This window comes from Anastrepha ludens, chromosome 2 (assembly GCF_028408465.1).
Source record: "Anastrepha ludens isolate Willacy chromosome 2, idAnaLude1.1, whole genome shotgun sequence".
Lineage (NCBI taxonomy): Eukaryota > Metazoa > Arthropoda > Insecta > Diptera > Tephritidae > Anastrepha > Anastrepha ludens.
In genome coordinates this window covers 94,062,181-94,086,864 of record NC_071498.1, presented here as the reverse complement: position 1 = coordinate 94,086,864, position 24,684 = coordinate 94,062,181, and the positions used below count along the sequence as shown (strand labels likewise).

The window sequence follows — 24,684 nt, the reverse complement described above, 5'->3', positions numbered from 1 at the left end:
ATAGCGTACGTTTGTGTTGGGTAACATTTTTTTAAAATGGTAGGGCTGTGTAATTATTTCCATCAAGCGACTTGCAAACTCGGGCTGATATGCTTCTTGGATGAAAATTTCGTGAAAAAGAATTTTTAAGACTTCCCTATAAACAAAATTTTGATGATACTGAATTTAACGTTTTGTATCTTTAGGTTAACAGAGGAGGATAAAAAATGTTGACTTATTTCCATTGTATTCAACCAGTAGTGTTGGCAGAAACATTTAATGTAAAATCCCTACAATCTTTCACGAACAATTTGAGCATTTAAAAGTATTACACAAAAAAATTAAAATAGCTTTGGAAATGTGAAACAGATTTTGTGTGAATTTGTCTATTACATTTGAATTATCAGTAAAGTTCGTATTTTACTGCTTTGAATTATTTTCATGTTTACTTGGTTTTGGCAGTGGATTAAGTCATTTAAATCTATAAAAAAATCAATTATGTGGAAGGTTAGAACAAAAATTAACACTCATAATATATTTTCATTATTCAAGACAATAAAAAGCCGAAAATAATAGGTCTATTTATAAGTTCGTGCGGTTTTACAACAGATGGCGTAACTTGATTATTATTCCATCGATCCACATTTCCAAACATTCATTGGAGAGCTACTGTCGTAAGGCACAAACGTCAGTATAAGTTTTTTATTTGAAGCGTAAACAACAATATTTTTACCACACTTGAAAATGTCGAATTTCGTGCCAAATAATGTGTTTTTGCGGGGAATTCTTCTTCATTATTTTAATATGAAGAAAAAAGCAGCCGAAAGTCATCGTATCTTGGTGGAAGTTTATGGTGAGCATGCTCTATCTGAGCGAACGTGCCAGAAGTGGTTTGCACGCTTTAAAAGTGGTGATTTTGGCTTGGAAGACGAAGAACGCGAGGGTGCGCCGCCAAAGTTCATGGATACCGAATTGGAGGAATTGCTCGATCAAGATCCGGCTCAAACGCAAGAAGAGGTTGCAAAAACTTTGGAAGTTGATCAATCAACCATTTCCAAACGTTTAAAAGCCATGGGAATGATCCGAAAGGTAGGCCATTGGGTGCCGTATGAATTGAAGCCAAGAGACGTTGAACGCCGTTTTATGGCATGCGAACAACTGCTTCAACGGCACAAAAGAAAGGGTTTTTTGCATCGAATTGTGACTGGCGATGAAAAGTGGGTCCATTACGACAATCCAAAACGTCGGGCAACGTATGGATACCCTGGCCATGCTTCAACATCGACGTCGGCGCAGAATATTCATGGCCTGAAGGTTATGCTGTGTATCTGGTGGGACCAGCTGGGTGTTGTGTATTATGAGCTACTGAAACCGAATGAAACGATTACGGGGGATGTCTACCGACGACAATTGATGCGTTTGAGCCGAGCACTGCGAGAAAAACGGCCGCAATACGCCGATAGACACGACAAAGTTATTTTGCAACATGACAATGCTCGGCCACATGTTGCACAAGTGGTCAAAACATACTTAGAAACGCTCAAATGGGATGTCCTACCCCACCCGCCGTATAGTCCAGACCTTGCGCCATCCGATTACTATCTCTTCCGATCGATGCAACATGGCCTGGCTGACCAGCACTTCCGTAATTACGATGAAGTCAAAAAATGGATCGATTCGTGGATTGCGGCAAAACCGACCGAATTTTTCACAAAGGGAATCCGTGAATTGCCAGAAAGATGGGAAAAAGTAGTAGTAAGCGATGGACAATATTTTGAATATTAAATTTGTAACCATTTTACGTCAATAAAGTTTCAAATTTCGAAAAAAAACCGCACGAACTTATTCATAGTCCTAATACGTATAGCAGAATAGAAAAGTATTTTTTAACTTACGAAAATGTAAAGCATTGACTTCCTCGCCCAAAATATGTATGACTTAGACTACTTTCAAAATTATGAGCACAATTAAAAATTAGATCAATGATATGAACCGTATATTCGAAATCTATCATATCTCCTTATTTAACATCACAAAAGGTCTAAATTTGTTGTCCTAAAGTCCAATGGTATATAGGTGAACAGCCTTGCAAGAAAAATGTAAATATTGTATTAAACTGATTTATTAACGCAAGATGTGTCTGGTAGAAACTCAACAATCTGTAGTATTCAAGCTGTTAAATGAAATGTATGCGACTCTCTGATGTTGAGGTAGGTCGGAGCATAAGTAAACAAATAAAATCCTGAAATTATTATGTTTTTTCGATTATTCTACTTATATCGAATGTTTTCCGTTTGCTTGATGTTCATATGAATATGTGTGGGTAACATTTAATACAAATACGAGTACCTATTAAAGTGTAATGAGCATTTAAACACACATACACATACATGTGCATTTTTCCTTTGTTGTCCATTTAGATTATTGTTGTAGTAGAGCGCAAAGTAAAGTGCTAATCATCTATTTGAAAGGTGCAAAGTGTACTCCTTAATAAGTGGATAGATAATTAAATGGTGAATGGATTCCGTATTCGTTTTTCCGCAGTTAGCACCTCAAGTCATATGGGGAATGTAACTGTTTGTGGCGTTAGCGAGGTGCTGTAAATAAAAATGCATTTTTACAAAATTTCTCTGCCGCATACCAAATATACATACTTAGGTTTACCTACCCAGTGAACCAAATAATGAACAAACTTAACAACAAAAATACGATACAATTATTATAAGTTCTGAGCTTTCCTATGCTTCTGTGATAATTTTAAGATATAGTTTTTTAAAAATGCTATTGCAGCAAAGTTCTACAGTTTTTTGTCATTCCAGTTATTATTAATATAAGGGTATTTAGCAAAAAGATTCATTGTGTGGCCTTCACGGATTCTGAATATTTCTTTGAGCCCAATTTTCTCAATAAATTTAAGAATTCGTCCTTTTTTATATCCTACCCTTGCGTCATTTCGTTCCAAAGTTTAGAATAAAAATTTATTTGTTTTTTTTGTTGATTATTTTTCATTTATGCCTGTATACTTATATTAATTATCCAATTTTGGTTTTGAATAACTTTAACAACTTAACTAAATAAAAAAACATTTCGAGTAATGGAAATCTTTATTTGGACCTTTACAAATTATTAATTGGAAAATATGATATCTGTCAAGTGACTACCGTCAGGGTTGATATACATTTGTGCCCATTTTACAGCATTTTTCATGTTTTCAGCAAGATTGCTGGTGATAATTGTTCGCATTCCTGTCGAATATTTTCTGAAGGGGTCCCGATGGTCTAGAGCTCGAAAATTTAGGGTATTTTCAGTATTTTTTTTACAATAAAAAAAAGAAAAACGATATTTAATTTTTGTAGGCTCTTTTACATACAAAAAAGAAAAAAAAAATTGTATTTTAAGAAAATTTTAAAATTTTAAAATACTTTTTTAAGTCAAACGGAAAGTCTTTGTACCATACTTAACGTGAATTAAAAAGATAATACTCATGCAAATAAATTTAATCATATATGTAAATATATATTCATTTGAGCAAATAATTCGTTTCTTTGCACTGGCAAGGAAACATATTACTCTAATATATCAGATTTGTAAACTTATTGTTAGTTTCTTATACAAGAAAGATTCAATAAATAAAGAAAAATGAAAAAAAAAAATAAATTTTTATTTATTTTTATCACATGTTTTCTTAGTGCCATTTGTTGCATTTATCACATAAAAATGTTTCGTCATAAATACTTAAATACTAAAGAATACAAAAGTAAATAAAATAACATCCAAAATTGTTGTGTCCGTGTCACACGTTTAGTCTTATCCCGATAATACAAATTAGTTTATTTCGTTAATCAATAAAAATACATTACACCAGAAATAAAATTTATAGAAAATGCGTATATCAAGATCGTCTGCCTCGGCTTCTGTTCTTCTTCTCGCACCCGTTATTACGAATCGCTGTCAAAATCATCCGAGTTATGTTGAGTGTTGCCACATGCTTAGTTTTTGGATAGGGTATCCAACAAAAATAACTTACATATAAATGAAAAATTATCCACTGAATATTTAAAACTAAAATTCAAGTTTGCAGTTACTTATCTCCCTAAGATGTCGCGTAGGGCTGCAAGTTGCAGTCTTTGTTGGTCGTTTAGTCCATCAAGACATTTTTTTGGGTGGGTTTGAATTTACCTATAATATATTTATTACAAAAACCGCATTTCCTTATATACTTTTACAATTTACTTATATCTATGGTTAAATTCGATCGTTTGCGGACGGCTGTCGGTGACAGCTCGATGAAACTATTTAGTACGTTCAGCCCACGTTCATATATGTATGCCATAGTACGAAATATGCATTTTTCAGTGACGAGTGGTACGTTCGCTGATGTGATGATTCGACCGCAGATCGTACAGACGTAAATAAGTATGTATTTGGGAAAATTGAGTTGATAGGATGTGCTATTGCAGGGCCAAATGAAAATATATTTCAAAACGGTGTTTTTTTAATTGAAAAAAAAGCAGATGACGAATAAAAGAACGAACTGTTTGAACTGAAAACGAATAAATATTTGTGTATATGCTTTAGGATGAATAATTAGAAAATCCTCTGTACTGATATGTATGTAAGTTTATTTATAACCTAGAAAATCAATCACCAAAAAATAACTTCTAAACCTCCCTTAAGTCTTTTTATGATGAATCATGATTTTTGAAAGCTTTGTTTGCATATTCATTATGAAGCTGAAGGCTGCGAAAAAGCAATCATTAGATTTTCTTTTTGATAATTATGGTTTGCTAGGTAGGCTTACATATGTATATAAGTACATACTATAATATATATATATATATACACTTTTGAATGTTGGTGTTCACTGTGTTCACATATTTTTTGTTATATTTTAATATGCATATATGTACTTTTCGCGACTATTATGTTCATCTATTTATACATCGGGCCATACAGAGAGTGTGAATTTAACTGCGCATTGCGCCAGCGCATTCGGCGCGTTATGGCGATGATGAAATGGTATTGTGATTGTCAACCAACCCACCTCTTTAACATTTAGTATGTCCACATATCCACCCCTGTGTATGTTGTCACTGCTTTAGGTTTTGTCTTTATTATTTATTGCCCATTGCCACTCCTTGCCCTGCCCCAGGCGGGTGGTGGACCGAACGATTAGTCATGCAAAGCTGTTCAGGTATCTGTCCCTCAATCCTCAGTTCCCCCACACTCTCCTTAAGCTAATCACCCACTATAATTTTGAAGGAGACGCTAACCAATGAAAGTGAATGAGGGAAAACAAAAAAGAAAAACAAATAAAAATGAAGAGGAAAATTTATTAAAAAAAAATAGAAGAAAATAGTAAAAAATTGTAAAACAGTAAAAAAATATATACGTAGAGAATAGTTTTAAGGAAAGAAAACGAATTCTGATTGTGCCTAAGTTTTGTTATTTTCTGAAAGTAGAAGCAACAAAGGTGTACAAAAGAAGCGTACAAAGTGCCATGGCATAAAAATGTTAAAGAAAAAAAAAAACTATAAATAACAAAACTAATCCAATCACTTGCTGAGGGTGACCACTGGCCGCTCATTGTTGACATTTACCGATGTTCGTAATTTAGGTGGTTTTCATGATGGTACGGGTAGGTTAGTGTGTGTTTCATAAACAAAGAGAGGCATTCAATGAGAGACTACACAAGAAGTCCAATTAACAGTGTAACAGTAACGATGAGCTTTCGATTGTATGGCAACTTTTTCTTGTTTAGTACTTGTGGAGCTTTAGTCGAGTGGCGCTCTGTCGGAATGCTATGCGAATTTGAGTAGAGTATGTAAGTATGTATGAATGTAAGTGCAATCAAAGCTTTCTTTGCATAGACGTATATGTGTGTATGTGGTGTACTTCCTGGGATTCCTAATGTAAAGTCTAAACTAAATTAAGCTTACGACCACATACGTATTACAATTTCAAAAAAAATAATTATGTATAGTAAATATATGTATATTAAATGTTTTTATGTAAATATGTGTATGTATATACTTTTACATATATTTCCTAATTTATTTTAATATAACACAACTCATTATGCACTTTATTTTATTTTCAGGTAATTTTCATTCTCTTCAAAAATCAGTTTCAATACTTGCAATGCTTGCAAAGCTTCAAGACTTGATGCAGGTAACATGGTTTTTTAAATTTTTCCATTAATTTTTCATTTGAAACTAATAATAGCACTGTATATGAGCATACAGCTTTGTCAAAAAAATCGCCTCGTTTCCACTTCTCTCCAATATTTTGTAATAATACAGGGAGGGCCATATGGCGTTTGCTGTTTGAACCACCTATTTTTTTGAGAATGGTAACACAAATGACATGTCAAATGTGTTCATAATTTACTTAAAGGTTTGACATTTACGAAATGGGACGCTATACGCTTGAATAAAATTGGGAAATGTGGAAAACCTATTTCCAAAGTGGTGAGTCTTCTTCTTCCTCCGTGGTTACAGTAAATGGCGAGCGTTACCGTGACATGCTTAACGAGTTTTTGTTTCCAACAATTGAAGAAGATGCCATGGACGACATTTGGTTTCAACAGGACGGTGCAACTTGTCACACTGCCAAAGTTACACTCGAACTTTTGGCTACCGTTTTTGAAAACCGAATAATCAGCCGAAATTCCGATATCAATTGGCCGCCTCGGAGCTGTGATTTAAGCCCGTTGGGCTATTTTTTGTGCGGAGCCGTTAAGGACAAATGCTATGCGAAGCATCCACAGACGATTGATGCTTTAAAACACGAAATCGAAGTTGCCATTCATGAAATTGGAGCCCAAGCAATCGAAAATGTGCTTGAAAATTGGGTTGATCGAATGGCCAACTGTAAAGCCAGTCATGGCAGTCATTTGAACGATATTATTTTTTATTCATAAATGACAAAGTTCAATCTTCAAAATAAAAAAAAAGTTTGAAAAAATATTGATTAGTTTTTTTTTTTTATAGCCGATTCAAAAAGCAAATTTACATGGCCCACCCTTTATAAGGCGTAGTAAAAAGAAATCCATTACTTTATTAGCATGGTCAGTATAATCCGATTCACTTCCATAACTTATTGCCATTTTGAAAGTATACCTTTTTCATAGAAATTCACAAAAATTTATGACACCCGGTTTCTCTTTTTTTCTCTCTCCATCAAAATCATTCGTCATAGACAGAAACAGGCCCTTGACAGGCTAGGTCCGAACCATATGGTGGATGCATAAGAGCTTTCCAAATAAACTCAGGAAGATTCTGGCAAGCACTATTAATGTGTGTAATCTGGTGTTGATATAATGGACTATAATTCTTATCTATTAGCCAAAGATGGATTCTTCTAGGAGATTGCTTCCTTTGGGCGTGGCGAGCCCATCTAGTATAGACTTATGTCATCAGCCTCATAGCAAGTCATTTCTGACCGTCAATCCTGTCATGATCCTGATTTGATCACGACCACTCTCGCTTAGCACTATCGTAAGCGATCTACTCTTCATTACCACTTTCCACCCGCTTCACGCATACATTGAGTTTCTTTGTGTATCCCACCTTGGTTATTGGTATTCCTGGTTAATTGTAAAAGTGTTTACATAGTGGATGGTCTCGGCAATTTTCTTTATTTTATCCTAATTTTGGGCATTGGCTTAGAAGAGCGTGCGGAAGCTTTGACACCAAAATTACTGGAAAGGAATCGATGAGACCAAAATTGCGCTTAATTGAATGTTAGCATAAGCACAATTAGCACATCACAAACATTTTATTCACGTTTTGAGCCACCTGGTTTGTCTTTATCGAAGAAAAACTCCGAAATATGGTGTATTTTCTCTTTTCTCTAGTGTCTATCTTCGACCCTTGCTGAATTTATACTGATTCAAGCAATCACAGAACTGTCTCAGCAGTTTGCTTAGAATGATATCTTTTCTGCCATTAGATCCCACTTATTGAGGGCGAGATACAGATTACTTAAGCCATGTTTAGGAAAAATATTTTAAGGATTTCCACTTACTTCACTTTATGCACCCTGCTCATAAACCAAGGTACTCTATTGCTATAATGTTGTCTCACGTCACCTGAGTACTACCGAAATTAATAATTTTTCACTGGAGTCACATCCCGTCTTCGTATAATGCGTCTTGCCAATCTTATATCAATTTTGTTACAACTATTTCGGTAGACTAGAAAAGCTCTATCCAATGCTTTTATGGTTTTTCCTATCGGCTTCATACCCCACAAGTTTCAGAATCTTTAGTGTTTAGGGTATTATGATTAGAAACTGGAAGAAAATACTTTACTTATTGAGCACTACATTCTGTCAAAAAAATATCGGGAATTGTTCATTTAAAAAGCCCGCGTTACACATATGTCTAAATTTTTTTGCTGGAATGTTGGTACAACTGTCCTCTATAGTGTCGCAGAGTTTGAGCGTGGCCTATCAATTAGCTTATTTTTGGCATTTAATTATATCAGTCAACCGCAGGTGTAAACGGATGAAAACGTCGACAAAGTCAAGGAAATGGTACTGGAAAACCATCATTTAAGTTTCAAAGAGGTAGCTTGTGACCTTAGCGTGTCTCACGAATCAGTTTGCAACATTTTACATCATCAATTGGGCATGAGACGCGTGGCTGCTCGACTCGTTCCAAGTATGTCTCCAAGAGAGTTGAATTTCTTTCAAAACATTCATCGGAAGAAGATGGCTGAAGACATGCTTGAGCAAATGAATTCGAACCCAACGTTTATCCAGCGCATCATAACAGGTAATGAGACGTGGGTATATGAGTTCGACATGCAAACCAGTCAACAGGCGGTTGAATGGCGCTATCCACATTATTCACATGAGCTGAAACCAAAAAAAACACGTCAAAGTCGGTCAAAAGTGAAAGCCATGCTACTCGTTTTCTTTGATTATCCTGATGTTGCGCACTCGGAATCTCGGAATTCGTTCCAAAGGTTCTACGGTAAATAAAGAATATAACTTGGAAGTTATGCGACGTTTGAGAGAGAATGTGCGGAGGAAACGGCCCAATTTGTAGAAAGAAAACTCATGGATCTTGCACAATGATAACGCACCGACTCACGAAGCTCATATTGTGGATCATATTTTGACCCAAAACTTGACAAATATCATCGAACTACCACCGTATTTACCAGTCTATTTAGCTCCCTGTGACTTTTTCCTTTTCCTAAAACTTAAGATTTTGCCACTCCGCAGACGCCGCTTTGAGTCGATAAAGGTCATTAAGGAGAATTCGCTGCAGGAACTGAAGAAGATTTCTTCAAACGCGTTTAAAAGGTGCTTTGATGGCTGCACTAATCGTTGGCATATGTGTATTGCATTGAATTTGGCCTATTTTGAAGGCGGAAAAATAATTTTTAATAATCAAACAATTATTCTGCGTTTTATTGAACAATTCCCGATACTTTTTTGACAGAATGTATAATAATTGGCGCGTACACCCTTTTGGGTGTTTGGCCGAGCTCCTCCTCTTATTTGTGGTGTGCGTCTTGATGTTGTTCCACAAATGGAGGGACCTAAAGTTTCAAGCCGACTCCGAACGGCAGAGATCTTTTATGTGGAGCTTTTTCAAGGCAGAAATACACTCGGAGGTTTGCCATTGGCTGCCGAGGGGCGACCACTATGAGAAAAAACTTTTTCTTCATTTTTTATCTTTCACCGAGATTCGAAGCTACGTTTTCTTTGAATTCCGAATGGTAGTCACACACTAACCCATTCGACTACGGCGGCAGCTCGTACCTTTTTTAATAAATGAAGAATGGAATTTTTGAGTGACGGATATCTTTATTTTGACGCTCTCCATTATTCAGCTTATTTAGAATAAAAATTAGAAATCTCCCGCTACCATTGGGACTTCTACTCTGCATTTCGTGTTTGGCCGAACTCCTCCTCTTATTTGTGGTGTGCGCCTAGACATTTTTCCACAAATGGAGTTTTATGTCGATTACTCGTTAAGTATCGAACAAACAATTTAAAGTTTATGCTCGTTGTCAAGGTGACATTTCACACTAAAAAAAATGTCGAAAATGTCGATAAAATCACAGAAATAATCAAAGTTGACCGGCATGTAGTAGTCATAGCATCGCCCAAAATCTAAAGATCGACCATAAAACAGTTTTAAAAGTTTTACGCAAAAATAATGGATTTCTTAATAATATATTCATATAGGCCTGTACCATAGAGATTTTTTTAATAATAAACTGATTTAAATAAATTTTTGGATTATATAGACATAGCTCGTATGCGCAGCCAAAAATATATTGTCCTCAAATTTTGTAATACGGGTGGTATGAGCAACTTTCAATTGACTTTTAAGGGTAGCGGCGGAAAAATAAGCAAATTGTGCGAATGTTTTTCAGTAGAACAATGAAATAAATCAAAATCTGAGAACAGACCTTTATTAAATAAGTATTTACATGTTGTAGTCTGTATAAATTCTTTTTGTAAAGTAAAGTCAGCGATTCCATATCAAGTGATCGAAGTATTATGGCCATTGTCGTATATTTTTCTGATAATTGGTCGAATCAAATAACAAGTAGATTTACTTATAATTTGAATTTATGTGAATTACTTTTAATTTCAGCATCATTCATAAAACCTGACCTTGACTGAACTGAATAAATATTAAAGGCAATTCTTAGAACATTTTATTGAAATGAAAAGTTGGCATGCTTTAAAGCAAGATTTTTAAGGGAAGAATCGGTTAGCCTTTGTCATTTTGGATTATTCATCATTTATCATTTTCATTTGCAGTGATACATCACGCGAACTTAAAGGGAATGTACTTGGTTCGCTTAAGCATTTAAAAAATTGTTCAGCGACTAACCGTTGGATAAGTAGTTGGAGAACTTATTGCAAATTATTGGCTTGATTCTATGGCTATGTTGTCTCAAATTTGTTTTGTTTTTTAATAATGTTATTTTTAAGAGTCATTAAGCAGCTTTTACTGATTTTGTGTGTGCAAGCATCGCGTGCAATATATTTTAGCCGGCAGTAATCGACTATTAACAGAAACGTGGCAGACTACAATTTGCAGAACTTCATTTGTCGTTGATCGACGTGGATGGACAAACGCGACATTTTCCGACGAAAAAAAAATTCAAACTCGGCAGTCTAGATGGATTTAATTATCATACTATTGGCATAATTTGTACTGAGTTTTTCTAGCAAGTGAAGGGGGATTTTGGTAATTTAGGCTGGTTCCAGTTACTGCAACAAAACACCCATGTACAAAAATTTCCGGACCTATGAGCTCAGAAAATTACATAAATTTGTTGTACGAAGTCTTGACTAACTTTATGAAGAACTTGCCATTCACAAACGTCGTATTTTAGCAATAGAACGCCGCCATATATGCGGTTCGCGCTACCCATAGTTGGCTATAGGAAAAACAAATTGAAGTATTAGAGTGACCATCACGATCCCCGGACTTAGACCCGATCGAAAATATGTGTGGGAAACCTTTCTTGTCGAGTACATTCTATAAGTTGTGAGTTTCAGACGGTAGAAGAGCTACGTAAAGTCGTTTTGGAACAAAGGTCGTTGTTTCGATGCCAAACCGGGTTGGAGTCACTATTAATTTTATGTTACACACATCAATCATGCCCTTTCCGAATCATTTTTGTATTTCAAGAACAGTGCCGTTAAATAAATTTCACATTTAAGTTAGATTTTTTTTGTTTCTATTGACATCCACGGTGTATGTACAACTTGTCCCAGTGCCGCCCTTAATGTCGTTTTGCTCTTACTTCCCATCGTCTTACACGTTATTTCCATCGCTGCTCAAAGTGCAATCAGGAGGCAATCTCTCAAGGGATATGGTCGCATTTTCAGGCTAACACCGCATTTTTAGGGATTTCCCCTAAATCAGCCAATTTATCTATTTCCGTTAAACTGCAGAATACTGCTAGTGTTCTTCAGATAAACGTTTTTGCGAACCTGCTGGCATGGAAATGCTTAGGAAGCGAGGAAGATATTAACATTTTCTCCGATAGTCAAGCTGCGATCAAAGCTCTGACGACACCATGGTGCAGATGGTCAACTCCTGATCAAATTTGGTGAGCGTGCCAGGAAGGGGTCGACTGAATTGACTCAGAGATCTTCTACCGAGACACCGGTATCTCTTTCACTTCAAAACTATTTTTAATTAAAGCGCTGGGCAGATGGAGTTCCATTTCTTCATGTGCTATTTGGAAAACTCTTGGGCCCCAGTACAATGATATTAGACGCAGGAAGTTGTTGGGACTCCTCGCTATTCAATTTTCAAACTTGTAGCTGTACTTACTGGTCATTGGATGAAAGCTAAGTTTACCATTTAATCCCCATTGTTGAAGCTGTGGAGACCTTTCAGAGAAAGAGACTGTTGAGCACTTTATCGGAAAATGTCCGGGTTTGGCAGCTAACTCTTTCCGTCACGCTCTTTACTGCGACATAAAAAATTTATTTTTTGTTGTTAATTGGTCAATATGGAATACAAGTACCACACGAATGCAAAAAAAAAATATTTACCGTTAGGTTTTTGAGCAACAAGGTGGTCACCACCAGTAACCACCATGACTGAAGGGTACAAAAATTTATTAATATAAAACTAATGCACTCAATTACTTCACTTTTTATTTATTTTTAGAAAAAAGACAATACAAAATTTGGTAATAAATTTACAAATAATTATTTCTTGTGAAAATTTGAAAAACATGTCTTTCCTTTTCGGAGGCAAAGTGGGACGTGGCATGTTGTGCATTGCCATACTGTGCGGACAGGGACGGTTTTGGTACTGCAAAAGGCGCATCTTCTAAGTGTGCCTCTAAGCGGTTGGTGTCGATTACTCTCATGGCGGATTTCAGCAGGCACGCTAGGCTTATACCGTTTTATAGCAACTGGTACAAGAGATCTTGGGCTTGATCCATTGCTGATCGCGGAATTTCCTGAAGTTCGCTTGTTTACGAAGCAAGCTGCTAACAGCCCCTGATAAATTGAGCGGCGAAAGTCCTTCAATGTCAACTCATCCAAATGAGGTCTGTTAATCAGAAGCTCTTTGTAAGCTATAGAGCTATTTATAACGCAGCAATCCAAGAAATGAAAAAAAATTCGGTGCCACCACTTTTGGGATTTTCGGTCGATGGAATAACACGCTTTTAATTGATCGAATTTATCAACGAAGTTCATATTGCTGTTGTATTTCTTTACAGCCAGAGGGCAATCGATCCTAACTCCACTTCCATCACGTTCCCTGTGAGTAACTTGTTCCACATCTTGAGGTATATCGCCAGGTATATCCATAGAGAAGGTCCTTTTCCATTTAGGAGGCTGCAAGGTCGTAGAGCTATCAATATTATTCTGACTTACAAAGTTTGATAATGGTATGCCATCCTCGCCGTCGAATAGCTCTTCATGGATATTCTGTACATCTGCCCCACACACATCCAATATCGATTTTGACACTGGCCACTCAGGCGTGTCTAGATTTTCATCCTCATCGGAACTGGCTTCACTTTCAGGTCTTGAAGGTAAATCTTCATACAAACATTCTTCAATTTCCCTTTGCGTCAATGATGGTTTTATTATTGAAATAATTGCCTAAAATATTGTAAATACCAAAGAAAGTCCCACTCATAGTGACCGTATAAAAAAGCAAATTCTAGGAATACTTACGTCACGGTGGTTATTGTGGCTAACCACCACTGATTATAAAAAATATTCGTCAAATAATCGAAATTTAAGCGAGAAAGCAACCACTGTGTATCAAACACACCACAAGAACTAAATTTGCACAAAAATCAAACCATAAATTGCGTTATTGAATTTATTATGAATTTTCTAGCTTTCACAACAACGCGCGGCCACGGATTTTTATTTTAAATTTTCTCAACAGGTGGTGGGTGTATTTCTAGCTATTAGCGCCCTCTTCACTTAAAAGGAAGCAATAATCAATATTCGTGCAAAATTAAAAACATAGATGTCGCCAACCGTCGTAAAAAAAATAAAAAATAGGTGGTTTGCAACGCTAACCACCGAGACGGAAAGAGCTAAACGATTAAGATCACTGGGAGCTCCTTTCTTCGATAGCCTGGGGCTGTGCTGCTAACTTAATCCCATCAACCTTCTCCATTACATCAACAGCTGTGGATATCTGCCCGTCGGAGAACCCAGAATGGTATCAAAACGGAGCTTTAGTGCTACGTGTGTTTGTGGTTGTTGCTGCGTTTGAACTTGTTGATTTTATTAAGGGTTAGAAATTCATATCTATGCAAAATTTAGTAGGTTATGGGCAGTAATCGAACGCAATTGAAAAGTAATTCAAAAACTGTGTATTCATTACCAATTACAGATAAAAATTAATTATACTATGATACAATGATGTTTCTTTATGTTAATTACTGGACACTTGAACATTTTTTTTATTCCTTTATTATTCCACTTGGGCACATAGGGCTTCAACAAAGCATTTAAATCTTATTCCGTTAATCGCTACTCCCTTTACGACATCCCACATTTAGTAGATTGTTTCTAGTTCACGAAGGTTAGTCCAAGTGTTTCGTGGACGACCGGGTGTGTCGTTGTGGGTTCCTCTCCAATGCTGTTCTGTTAATGCTTTTCCTGTCATTTCTGATAGTGTGCCCGATCCATCGCCATTTACGACTACTTGTCACCTTTTGGATTGGATCTTGCTCGGTGATCTGCCACAAGTCCGTATTTCGGATAGGTAGTATTTAATTACAATTGTAATGAATACTTTCTAACTTTGCCAACTGCGTAGGCGTAGTAACAGTAGTACCTGAATTCTCTTTGTAGAATAAACTCGTGCTCATTATTTCGACAAGATAAACGGTTTCAGATAGTACTCGCTTACATATTTAGATAGTTCGTAACCTAGTAGCTGTTTAATTTCAAGATCATCGATATTCGTTATTTTCTACGTGCATGTTCTTGTAGGTTTGCGAATAAGGGTATTACAAATATACCGAACAATGTTTTGTTATTAAATAAATGAAATGTTAGAATTAAAAAAAAACTCTATGAATATGAAGAAACTTGCATCAAAATCTGCATTGAAATTGCTAAAGAATATAAATTTGACTTAATTGTTCTGTCTGGCCAATTGAGCTTAGTTATTGTAATTGAGGGTTATTATCATAAACAGTTAAAGTCATGGCTACAGTAAAACCTCAAACAAATGCGTGTTAATTTTGTAGATTAACACGTAAAAGTTTGTTTAATGAGTGCATTATATATGTACATACATATGTATGCTCTGCTACCATCAAAATAATAATATCATACCCAGAATGTAGTAAAACGCAAGCAAATGCGTGAGTCACTCTTTATATTGAGAGAGTCATAAAGAATGTAATCAATGAAATATCACATAGGCATATAACTTTATACGTATACGATCTTATAGACCTTATAGGCGCCACTTGTTTGGTATCTTTTTGGGCCAATCAAATAGAAGAATACCCTTTTGAGCGTCTTCTAATTTATAGGGTTGACAGGTAAGGCATGGAAAATAAATTTAAATTAGAGCTCTCGATTTTGTTACCACATTTGAAAACTGCCCGCGCAAAAGAGCAACAACCCGCACTCCTTTTCGAGGCTAATTCCTTGGAAACTTTCGAGCGTGAGCTCAAACATATCGAATTTTAACATGCGATTCGAGCCTTTGTTTATGAAATATCATATTATTCAAACGATCGACTCAGCTTTGATAGCAAGGCTTCAAGCAGTTGCTTAAATGTTTGATGACTCATTCTAATATACGCGTTTTTTTCCGGTAATAATGTTTCGAATGTTGACCTCGATTTCGTCCAAAATGGCATGCATGTTACCATAGACTATAGACTTGATGTAACTCCAGGGAAAACAAACAAGTCACATGAACGCGGCAGCCAATTTATGAACGCAAATGACGTACGTTCTTTCACAATTTCAAGCGTTACATCATTTTGTTGGAATATATCGTTGTTGTAAAGCTCTAACAGAAAGTCAGGTAACATCGTTCTATACCGAGGCCCATTGACGGTAACGGTGCCTCCTTCCTCATTTCGAAAGAAATAAAAAAAAAAAATAAATATAAAATAATTGACGAGTACACTTCTGTTAGGTGCTTGGCCGGGCTCCTCCTCCTATTTGTGGTGTGCGTGTTGATGTTGTTTCACAAATGAAGGGACCTACAGATTCAAGCCGACTCCGAACGAATTTCGAAAGAAATAAGTCGCAATAATACCACCTGCAATAAATCGCACCAAACAGTCATTCCTTGTATATAGATGCATTGATGCTTTGTAGGCCACTTGACGCCAAAACTTTCAATTGTCAAGGTACTAGTTATTTGCTACTTTTTTCTGTTCTTGATATCAATTGGCAAAATGAAGAAAATATTCATTCATATTCACAAAGTTCCTGACATTTGTTCCTGACTTGCCATACCTTTTAAAGTACATAGATAGCTGCTCGGTCTTCGTCTATCGCATCAGCTTCATGGAATGTGAATATAATGCCCCCGCTATAAATACACACTCTCTATACTCTATTTATTTTTAACCGAATCTGAATACAAAGCAGACCGGATTACTACAATATTACAATATTATATAATATTAAATATGAACTAAGAGTAAAAATTTGACCCGTTAGATGTGTGTATATTAAGTGTTATCTCACGATAAGCATCAGGTCACACTACTCGGCAATTGAAAGATGACATTACGCCTAGAAAAAAATCGTTCACTATATTGTGTTCAATGAAGCCAGTTATGTGAAACGCCATTACATTCTTTAGTACCACTACAACCAAGTTGACAAGTCGGAGCAGTCTGCCAAATTGCTATGCTGGTTATAAGAAGGTAGTTTGAAAAGTCCGTGCAAAGTCAAAGAGATGACCCAGTGTGAGGTTCTATTTAGTTAGTAGCATCTCTTTGAAGAATACTCGCCAATTTTAATCGAGATCGGTCGATTGCTTTGTGTTTGACATTCGTTTGAGGCGATGAAGTCGAGTGATTTTCTTTTTCTATCACGACAACACACCAGCTGCGGCCTCAGCAGTTGTGGTCGCATAATTAACCACCTCGTTCCCCTATTCTCCTAACTTGGCTCCATCGTATCCTTTGGACTGCAATTTGACCCCCAATTTGAAGAAATGGCTGGCGGGAGAATGATTGTATTCAAACGAGAAACAAATAGCTATTTTTCAGATTTTTCAACAAACTCTAACAGCGTTGGACGAAGTGTAAAAGCTTAAAATGAGACGATGTCGAAAATTAAAAAGGGTTTACCGCAAACAATTAAGTAGTTTTTATTTTTGTACGGACTTTTCAAATGACTCTCGTAATCGAATACAGTAATGAGTACAATAAAAAAGCGGTGATTCCACCGATTTCGTTTTGGTCGATCAGTCGTCGAAAAATTTTGAAATTATCATGTAAATAATAGAGTCAGACTGACACGTGAGCACTTATTCCATTATCCAGGAATTAAATAAATAGTCCTTTAAAAGCGCGGCTATATGTTGTTTTAAAATAAAACATATAACCAATTAAAAAACGGCTCTTAACAATTACATGGCATATGAAAAATGACACCATCAAAATGTCCACCATGAGCACATCTACAGGTAAAACACATCAAGCACTCGATTGATGAATGCATAATTGTTGAGAACGTCGAGATATCGACGTTGTTGGCTGTAGGTTGTTCAGAAATACTTTGCGCTACAGCAACAATACAAGGTGAAGTCAAAAATAAACAAGACTGAGCTAAAATATAAAGACAGGAGCTTTGTTCTGATAACTCCGAGTTTATGTATTCAAATTAGTCCCCTCTGGCTTCGATCCACTGTTTTGTGCGACCTAAAAGCTTTTCGAAAGAGTGTTTCAGGTCATTGGCCGGAATCTGGAATGTCCTTCAGGATGACATAGACATTTGGATGGCCTCTACGGACGCAAAACTTTTTCCTTTCATGGCCAAAGGCAATTTTTCCAATAGAATTTTCCGGTAGAAGTCACAGGGAGTCATATCAAGTGAATACGGTGAGTGATTGATAGTTAAAATGCGATTTCTAGTAAAAAAATCAGTTACAAGAGTGGATCGATGAGATGGTGCATTGTCATGCAATAAGCGCTAGCTTCCTCCTTCGCGGTATTGAGGGCAAATTGGACCATTGCAATGCAACAAACGCCAAAATATAAAATTGCATTGACGTTTTGGCCCGTTGGCACGAACTTCTTGTGGACAATTCCCTTGGAGTCGTAAAAACAAATGAGCATCGACTTGATTTTTGACTTCTCCAAACGCGAATTTTTGGGTAGTGGCTCGTCTGGCGGCCTTCCATTCGGCACTTTAACGCTTAGTTTCAGGTTCATGTTGGGAACACCACGTTTCACCACCAGTTACTAAGGAAGTTCTCGTATTTTCTCACCTCTTTAATGCGGTCTTTCGAATGTTGAATTCTGAGAAATTTTTGGTCCTCAGTTAACTTGTGCGGAATGAAACGTGCTCAGATCTTTCGTTAGACCAAGTGATAAGTTAAAATGCGATAAATCGATATTTTGGATATATTCAACTCCGATTCCATGAATGTCAACCATGATTTCGGTTCATTTTTGATAAATTTACGAACAATTTCGATTGAGTTTTCGGTGATTACTGATTTTGGGCGGCCCGTATGTTCATTGACATTTATGTCCTCACAACTAACGGGTGATCAATTAAGAGGAGTTTTTTTCATTTGCGTTTTTTTTACAGATCGCGCGCGAGTTGTGGCAAACTGTCATCGTGGATTTGTTGAACAGCGTTTGGCATTTCATCATGGAAAGACTCACACCGCAACAACGTCTACAAATTGTTCAACTGTATTATGAAAATCAGCGTTCTGTGACAAATGTTTTTCGTGCGCTTAGACCCCATTATGGTCAACATAATCGGCCTGCCTTAAACACTATTCGACATACCAACAACAAATTTGAATCCGAATATTCATTGGTGGATAATTCTCGACCGAATAGACCACGTCCAGCAAGAAGCATTGAGAATATAGCGGCAGTAGCAGAGAGTGTACGTGAAAACCGCGATGAATCGATTCGGCACCGTTCTCAGCAACTTGGGCTGTCGTATGGAACAACTTGGTCAATTTTACGGAAGGATCTTCATTTAAAAGCATACAAAATACAGCTCGTACAAGAACTAAAGCCAAATGACCTTCCTGCACGTCACCGTTTTGCTGATTGGGCTCTTGAAAAGATTGAAGAAGATCCGCTGTTTTCGAGCAAAATTTTGCTCAGCGATGAGGCGCATTTCTGGCTCAATGGTTACGTCAATAAGCAAAATTGCCGTATTTGGGATGAAGAGCAACCAGAACAGGTTCAAGAGCTACCTTTACACCCAGAGAAAACAACGGTCTGGTGTGGTTTATGGGCTGGTGGAATCATCGGTCCATATTTTTTCAAAAATGATGATGGCCGCAACGTAACTGTGAATGGTGCTCGCTACCGTACCATGATATCGGACTTTTTGCTACCTGAAATTGAATCTAATGATCTCTACGACATTTGGTTTCAACAAGACGGAGCCACTTGCCATACAGCTCGTGAAACAATGACTTTATTGAGAAGTCATTTCGGAGAGCAGCTGATTTCACGTTTAGGACCTGTGAGTTGGCCACCAAGATCTTGTGATATCACACCTTTGGACTTTTTTCTTTGGGGACTCGTGAAGTCCAAGGTCTATGCTGATAAACCAGCTACGATTGAAGCTCTGGAAGCCAACATTACGCGTGTTATTCACGACATACCAGTCGAAATGCTCGAACGAGTGATTGAAAATTGGACCTTCAGAATGGACCACCTTAAGCGTAGCTGCGGCCAACATTTGAATGAAGTCATATTCAAAAAGTAAATGTCAAAGAATGTCCTTTCAAATGATAAATAAAGGTTTTGAACATAATTTAATAGGACTATGAATAAGTTCGTGCGGTTTTACAACAGATGGCGTAACTTGATTATTATTCCATCGATCCACATTTCCAAACATTCATTGGAGAGCTACTGTCGTAAGGCACAAACGTCAGTATAAGTTTTTTATTTGAAGCGTAAACAACAATATTTTTACCACACTTGAAAATGTCGAATTTCGTGCCAAATAATGTGTTTTTGCGGGGAATTCTTCTTCATTATTTTAATATGAAGAAAAAAGCAGCCGAAAGTCATCGTATCTTGGTGGAAGTTTATGGTGAGCATGCTCTATCTGAGCGAACGTGCCAGAAGTGGTTTGCACGCTTTAAAAGTGGTGATTTTGGCTTGGAAGACGAAGAACGCGAGGGTGCGCCGCCAAAGTTCATGGATACCGAATTGGAGGAATTGCTCGATCAAGATCCGGCTCAAACGCAAGAAGAGGTTGCAAAAACTTTGGGAGTTGATCAATCAACCATTTCCAAACGTTTAAAAGCCATGGGAATGATCCGAAAGGTAGGCCATTGGGTGCCGTATGAATTGAAGCCAAGAGACGTTGAACGCCGTTTTATGGCATGCGAACAACTGCTTCAACGGCACAAAAGAAAGGGTTTTTTGCATCGAATTGTGACTGGCGATGAAAAGTGGGTCCATTACGACAATCCAAAACGTCGGGCAACGTATGGATACCCTGGCCATGCTTCAACATCGACGTCGGCGCAGAATATTCATGGCCTGAAGGTTATGCTGTGTATCTGGTGGGACCAGCTGGGTGTTGTGTATTATGAGCTACTGAAACCGAATGAAACGATTACGGGGGATGTCTACCGACGACAATTGATGCGTTTGAGCCGAGCACTGCGAGAAAAACGGCCGCAATACGCCGATAGACACGACAAAGTTATTTTGCAACATGACAATGCTCGGCCACATGTTGCACAAGTGGTCAAAACATACTTAGAAACGCTCAAATGGGATGTCCTACCCCACCCGCCGTATAGTCCAGACCTTGCGCCATCCGATTACTATCTCTTCCGATCGATGCAACATGGCCTGGCTGACCAGCACTTCCGTAATTACGATGAAGTCAAAAAATGGATCGATTCGTGGATTGCGGCAAAACCGACCGAATTTTTCACAAAGGGAATCCGTGAATTGCCAGAAAGATGGGAAAAAGTAGTAGTAAGCGATGGACAATATTTTGAATATTAAATTTGTAACCATTTTACGTCAATAAAGTTTCAAATTTCGAAAAAAAAACCGCACGAACTTATTCATAGTCCTATTACATTTTTGTTTTTTTTTAACCATTGAAAAAAGCACCTCATGATTGATCACCCGATATCTCTAAAACGTGTAAACTACTCATGATCTCTGGCACGAGATAGACAATCCTCGCCATAAACTTTTTTCATCAATTCAATTGTTTCGGTAAACCCTTTATCGATTGTAAAACAAAATTTGATTCAGCTCTTTGTTCGAAACTCATTTTTGTGCCGATGACACAAACATATTGACACTTTAGACGCAATAATTTCACTTCCACTGAACCGAATATCACCTAGCTTTCACTGGAAGCCAGCTAGGGATGTAACTTCTAACGCACTAACTCATTAAAAAGACGGCAATATCAAAAACATTTTTATGACGCCAGTCTTGTTTATTTTGGACTTCCCCTTGTATTCTTAACATAACGTCCATATTTCGAATTGTCAACGAATCACGAATTTTGCAATATCTTGCTCATAAAGATCGACCATTTTCGTCATAAGTTTCAATAATTTTATGGCGTTGTTCTATCATGTAAAATAGTAAATCTCTCTATTTCACAATTGTCAACGATGACATAAAAAAGGGACCGTCTAGGAATTATTTACTACTAACATATAGGCGTTAATGTAAAAAACACCGACAACTTTTTTCTTACCTAATAGTATTTCATGTAATTTCGATTGCCTGCGATGCTAATACTGATCAGAATTAATACAACCAAGTTTTTCTGGAAGTATGGGTTGTAACTTAAAACTGCTGGTCTCGGAGGAGTATTTAAAAAACTAGATTTAACTTAAACGCAAATACTTTTATCATAAACAGGTTTTTCTGGGGAGTTTCATGTACGATAACTGTAAATGTGCAATTCATTTTTTGTCAAAAATGGCTGTTATGGTGCGCTTTGGTGCACTGAAGTAAAAAAAAAACACCCTATAGTTAATGAAATTAATAAAATCTATAGAAAACTATGTAGATCTTGATTTTGCCATGCCAAGATTTCTTTTTGTAGCTAGGGTTACTTCCTATTGTTTACAAGAAACAATTTTTGTAAATAGTCATTAAGAAGCTAATATTAAGAACTTTCTGTAGCATCTGGTCTGTAAGATTTTTGTAATCATAGACTTAAAAAAGAAATAAAATAAAAAAAACATAAAAATTTCAGATATTCAAAATTTCAGTATTTTACGTTTTTTAAGTTAAGGAGGTCATAAATTCAGAATTAACGTCTAAGATATTTATTGTTTTCTTTTCTTCTACTTTGCTTCTTAATTTATTTTTCGTGGAAAAAACGCTTAAAATTACCAAGTGAGAAATTAAAAAAAAACCCAGGCTTTCAGAATAACTTGATTCCATCGATTAGCAAGAAGAAAAGCTGAAAATGTTCCATTTCATATCCGTATTTTTTCATCTTTCTTCCCATATATTCTACTCTACTTAATTTGCTGTAGCAATTTTTATTCCACTTTTAATTATTTCTACTTTTTAATAGATTTTTATTTGACGCTTTACTGTTGAAACTTTTCCGACTGTATTTAATGACTTCACCAACAAAAGTCTATCCGCTAAAGTCTCACTCCAAAAAAAAAAAAAAACAAGAGGTACACAATTTGCCGGTACCACCTGCCGCCATGCCCTTATTTTCACATTTCGCGACTCGGGTTTTCTTAAAGAAGCACGATGTGCAAGTGTTCGCTTTGTTATGGTTTGGCCACCTAATACCACTCGCTATAAATATTTGAGTAGTAGGAGCGCATGCGGGTGCATAAGCACGCGGATTATCTAAAGGGGTAAATAAGTATGTATGTATGTTTGTCAATAGATACGCTATGCCTTCATATTCAATTGTGTCGTTTGATTTGCTTAGCTGTGCGGGCGGGCGGTTAGTCGTTCGCATTTGCCACTGACAACCAACAAACTGCGCAAGGACATTTTTATTTTACGACTACGACTACTAGTATTCCATCTACTTTGTTTTGTTGTTGTATGCCGTATTATATATGTATTTAATACGAGGTATTGACGTTGGAAGGAGGTCATTTATGTTTGTTTCCTTTTTTCCAACTTACATCGAGCCGCTCGAAGCGCAAACGAAAAAATCAAAACAAATTTCTAAGAAATTCCATTCCTTTGCCAATCGCATGAATAGTCGTGTCTGAGCGTTCGCGTTTAACAGTTGATTGTTTGCCTATCGAAATTGATACTCTCTGGCAAATAAAGTAAAGCGTTCATTCACAAGTTCTGTTTTGTTTGATGCAGTTTCGTGTATTTTGTGAATGTTTTGGTGAAATAGGAAATTTTTTTTGCTACAAATTTTAAATATTCAATGCAAAGTTTACAGCTGCACAGCTTAAACAAGGTTTTTCGTGATACATATATTTTTTGTGTAAATCGCGTGTTGTGCGAAATAGTTGAAGATGTTTGTTAAAAATACTTTGCTATGAGTGCAGACTGACCCTTCACTGGGTTAAAGTGCATTATCCTGGCTGGCGTCAAGTGTTAATGCCCTGCTGTGGATGCATGAAAAATCAATAAAATTACAATTTAAGCTGGACACTGTTACCATTTTACACCTGCTTTGGAGGCTACATAAAAATATCTATAAAAATAAATAATAATGAATATAATATTTATATACTATATGGACGTATTAGTGGCTTTTATAATATAAACATTTAATACTACTTTATTATTGAAGAAATTTTATTACTTAAAACTTGATGACTTAACTGCAACTATTTGGTATGCACCCTGCCGAAAATTTTAATTGTGTTCGAAATTAGTTTTTTCAATAATTTGTTCTAATAGCGCGCTCTCACACGAAATATTGCTGGAATTCCCAAATAAGGCATAGCTATTTCACAGTGTATCGTTTTGCGATCAGGGTGCATAAAAATTCTTAATTTATAACTGAAGCGTTAGTAAAGAAAGAATGAATAACGTTTTTGGACACTAAAATATATATAAATCAGAAACTTTAAAGTAAAAATAATTAAACTCCAGTACCATTTTGAGACTAACTTCTTGTTTGGCTGTACATTTTTTTATATTTAACTTGCGTATTTGAATTTAAATAAAATAAATAAATTTTCATAAAAACATTCTCAACATCGTTTACAAAATTTTTTTTCAAAACTAAGAAGATTGCAGAGATTTCTAAGCTTATATATGTATGTAGGTATATATAGTATAATCGCGCGTACACTCTTTTCGGTTGTTTGGCCGAGCTCGTCCTCCTATTTGTGGTGTGCGTCTTGATGTTGTTCAACAAATGAAGGGACCTACAGTTTCAAGCCGACTCCGAACGGCAGATATTTTTATGAGGAGCTTTTTCATGGCAGAAATACACTCGAATGTTTGCCGAGGGGCGACCACTATTAGAAAAAACTGTTTCTTCATTTTAGTGTTTCACTCACTGTGAATTCCGAATGGTAGTCATGCACTAACCCATTTGGCT

At 36.5% G+C, this 24,684-nt stretch overlaps 1 protein-coding gene across 9 annotated transcripts in view; it reads left to right on the top strand.

The window, feature by feature from the left end:
• The first annotated feature begins 6,129 nt into the window (after positions 1–6,129).
• Positions 6,130–24,684, top strand: part of LOC128854779 (microtubule-associated protein tau) — a 68,610-nt gene continuing 50,055 nt past the window's right edge. For all 9 annotated transcript variants that reach the window (XR_008453646.1, XM_054089176.1, XM_054089173.1 and 6 more), the window contains exon 1: positions 6,130–6,150. Coding sequence is in view for 8 of the 9 variants with exons in the window: in XM_054089176.1 (XP_053945151.1) it covers positions 6,145–6,150 (6 nt within the window). In the remaining variant the exon portion in view is untranslated. The remainder of the gene's footprint in view (positions 6,151–24,684) is intronic.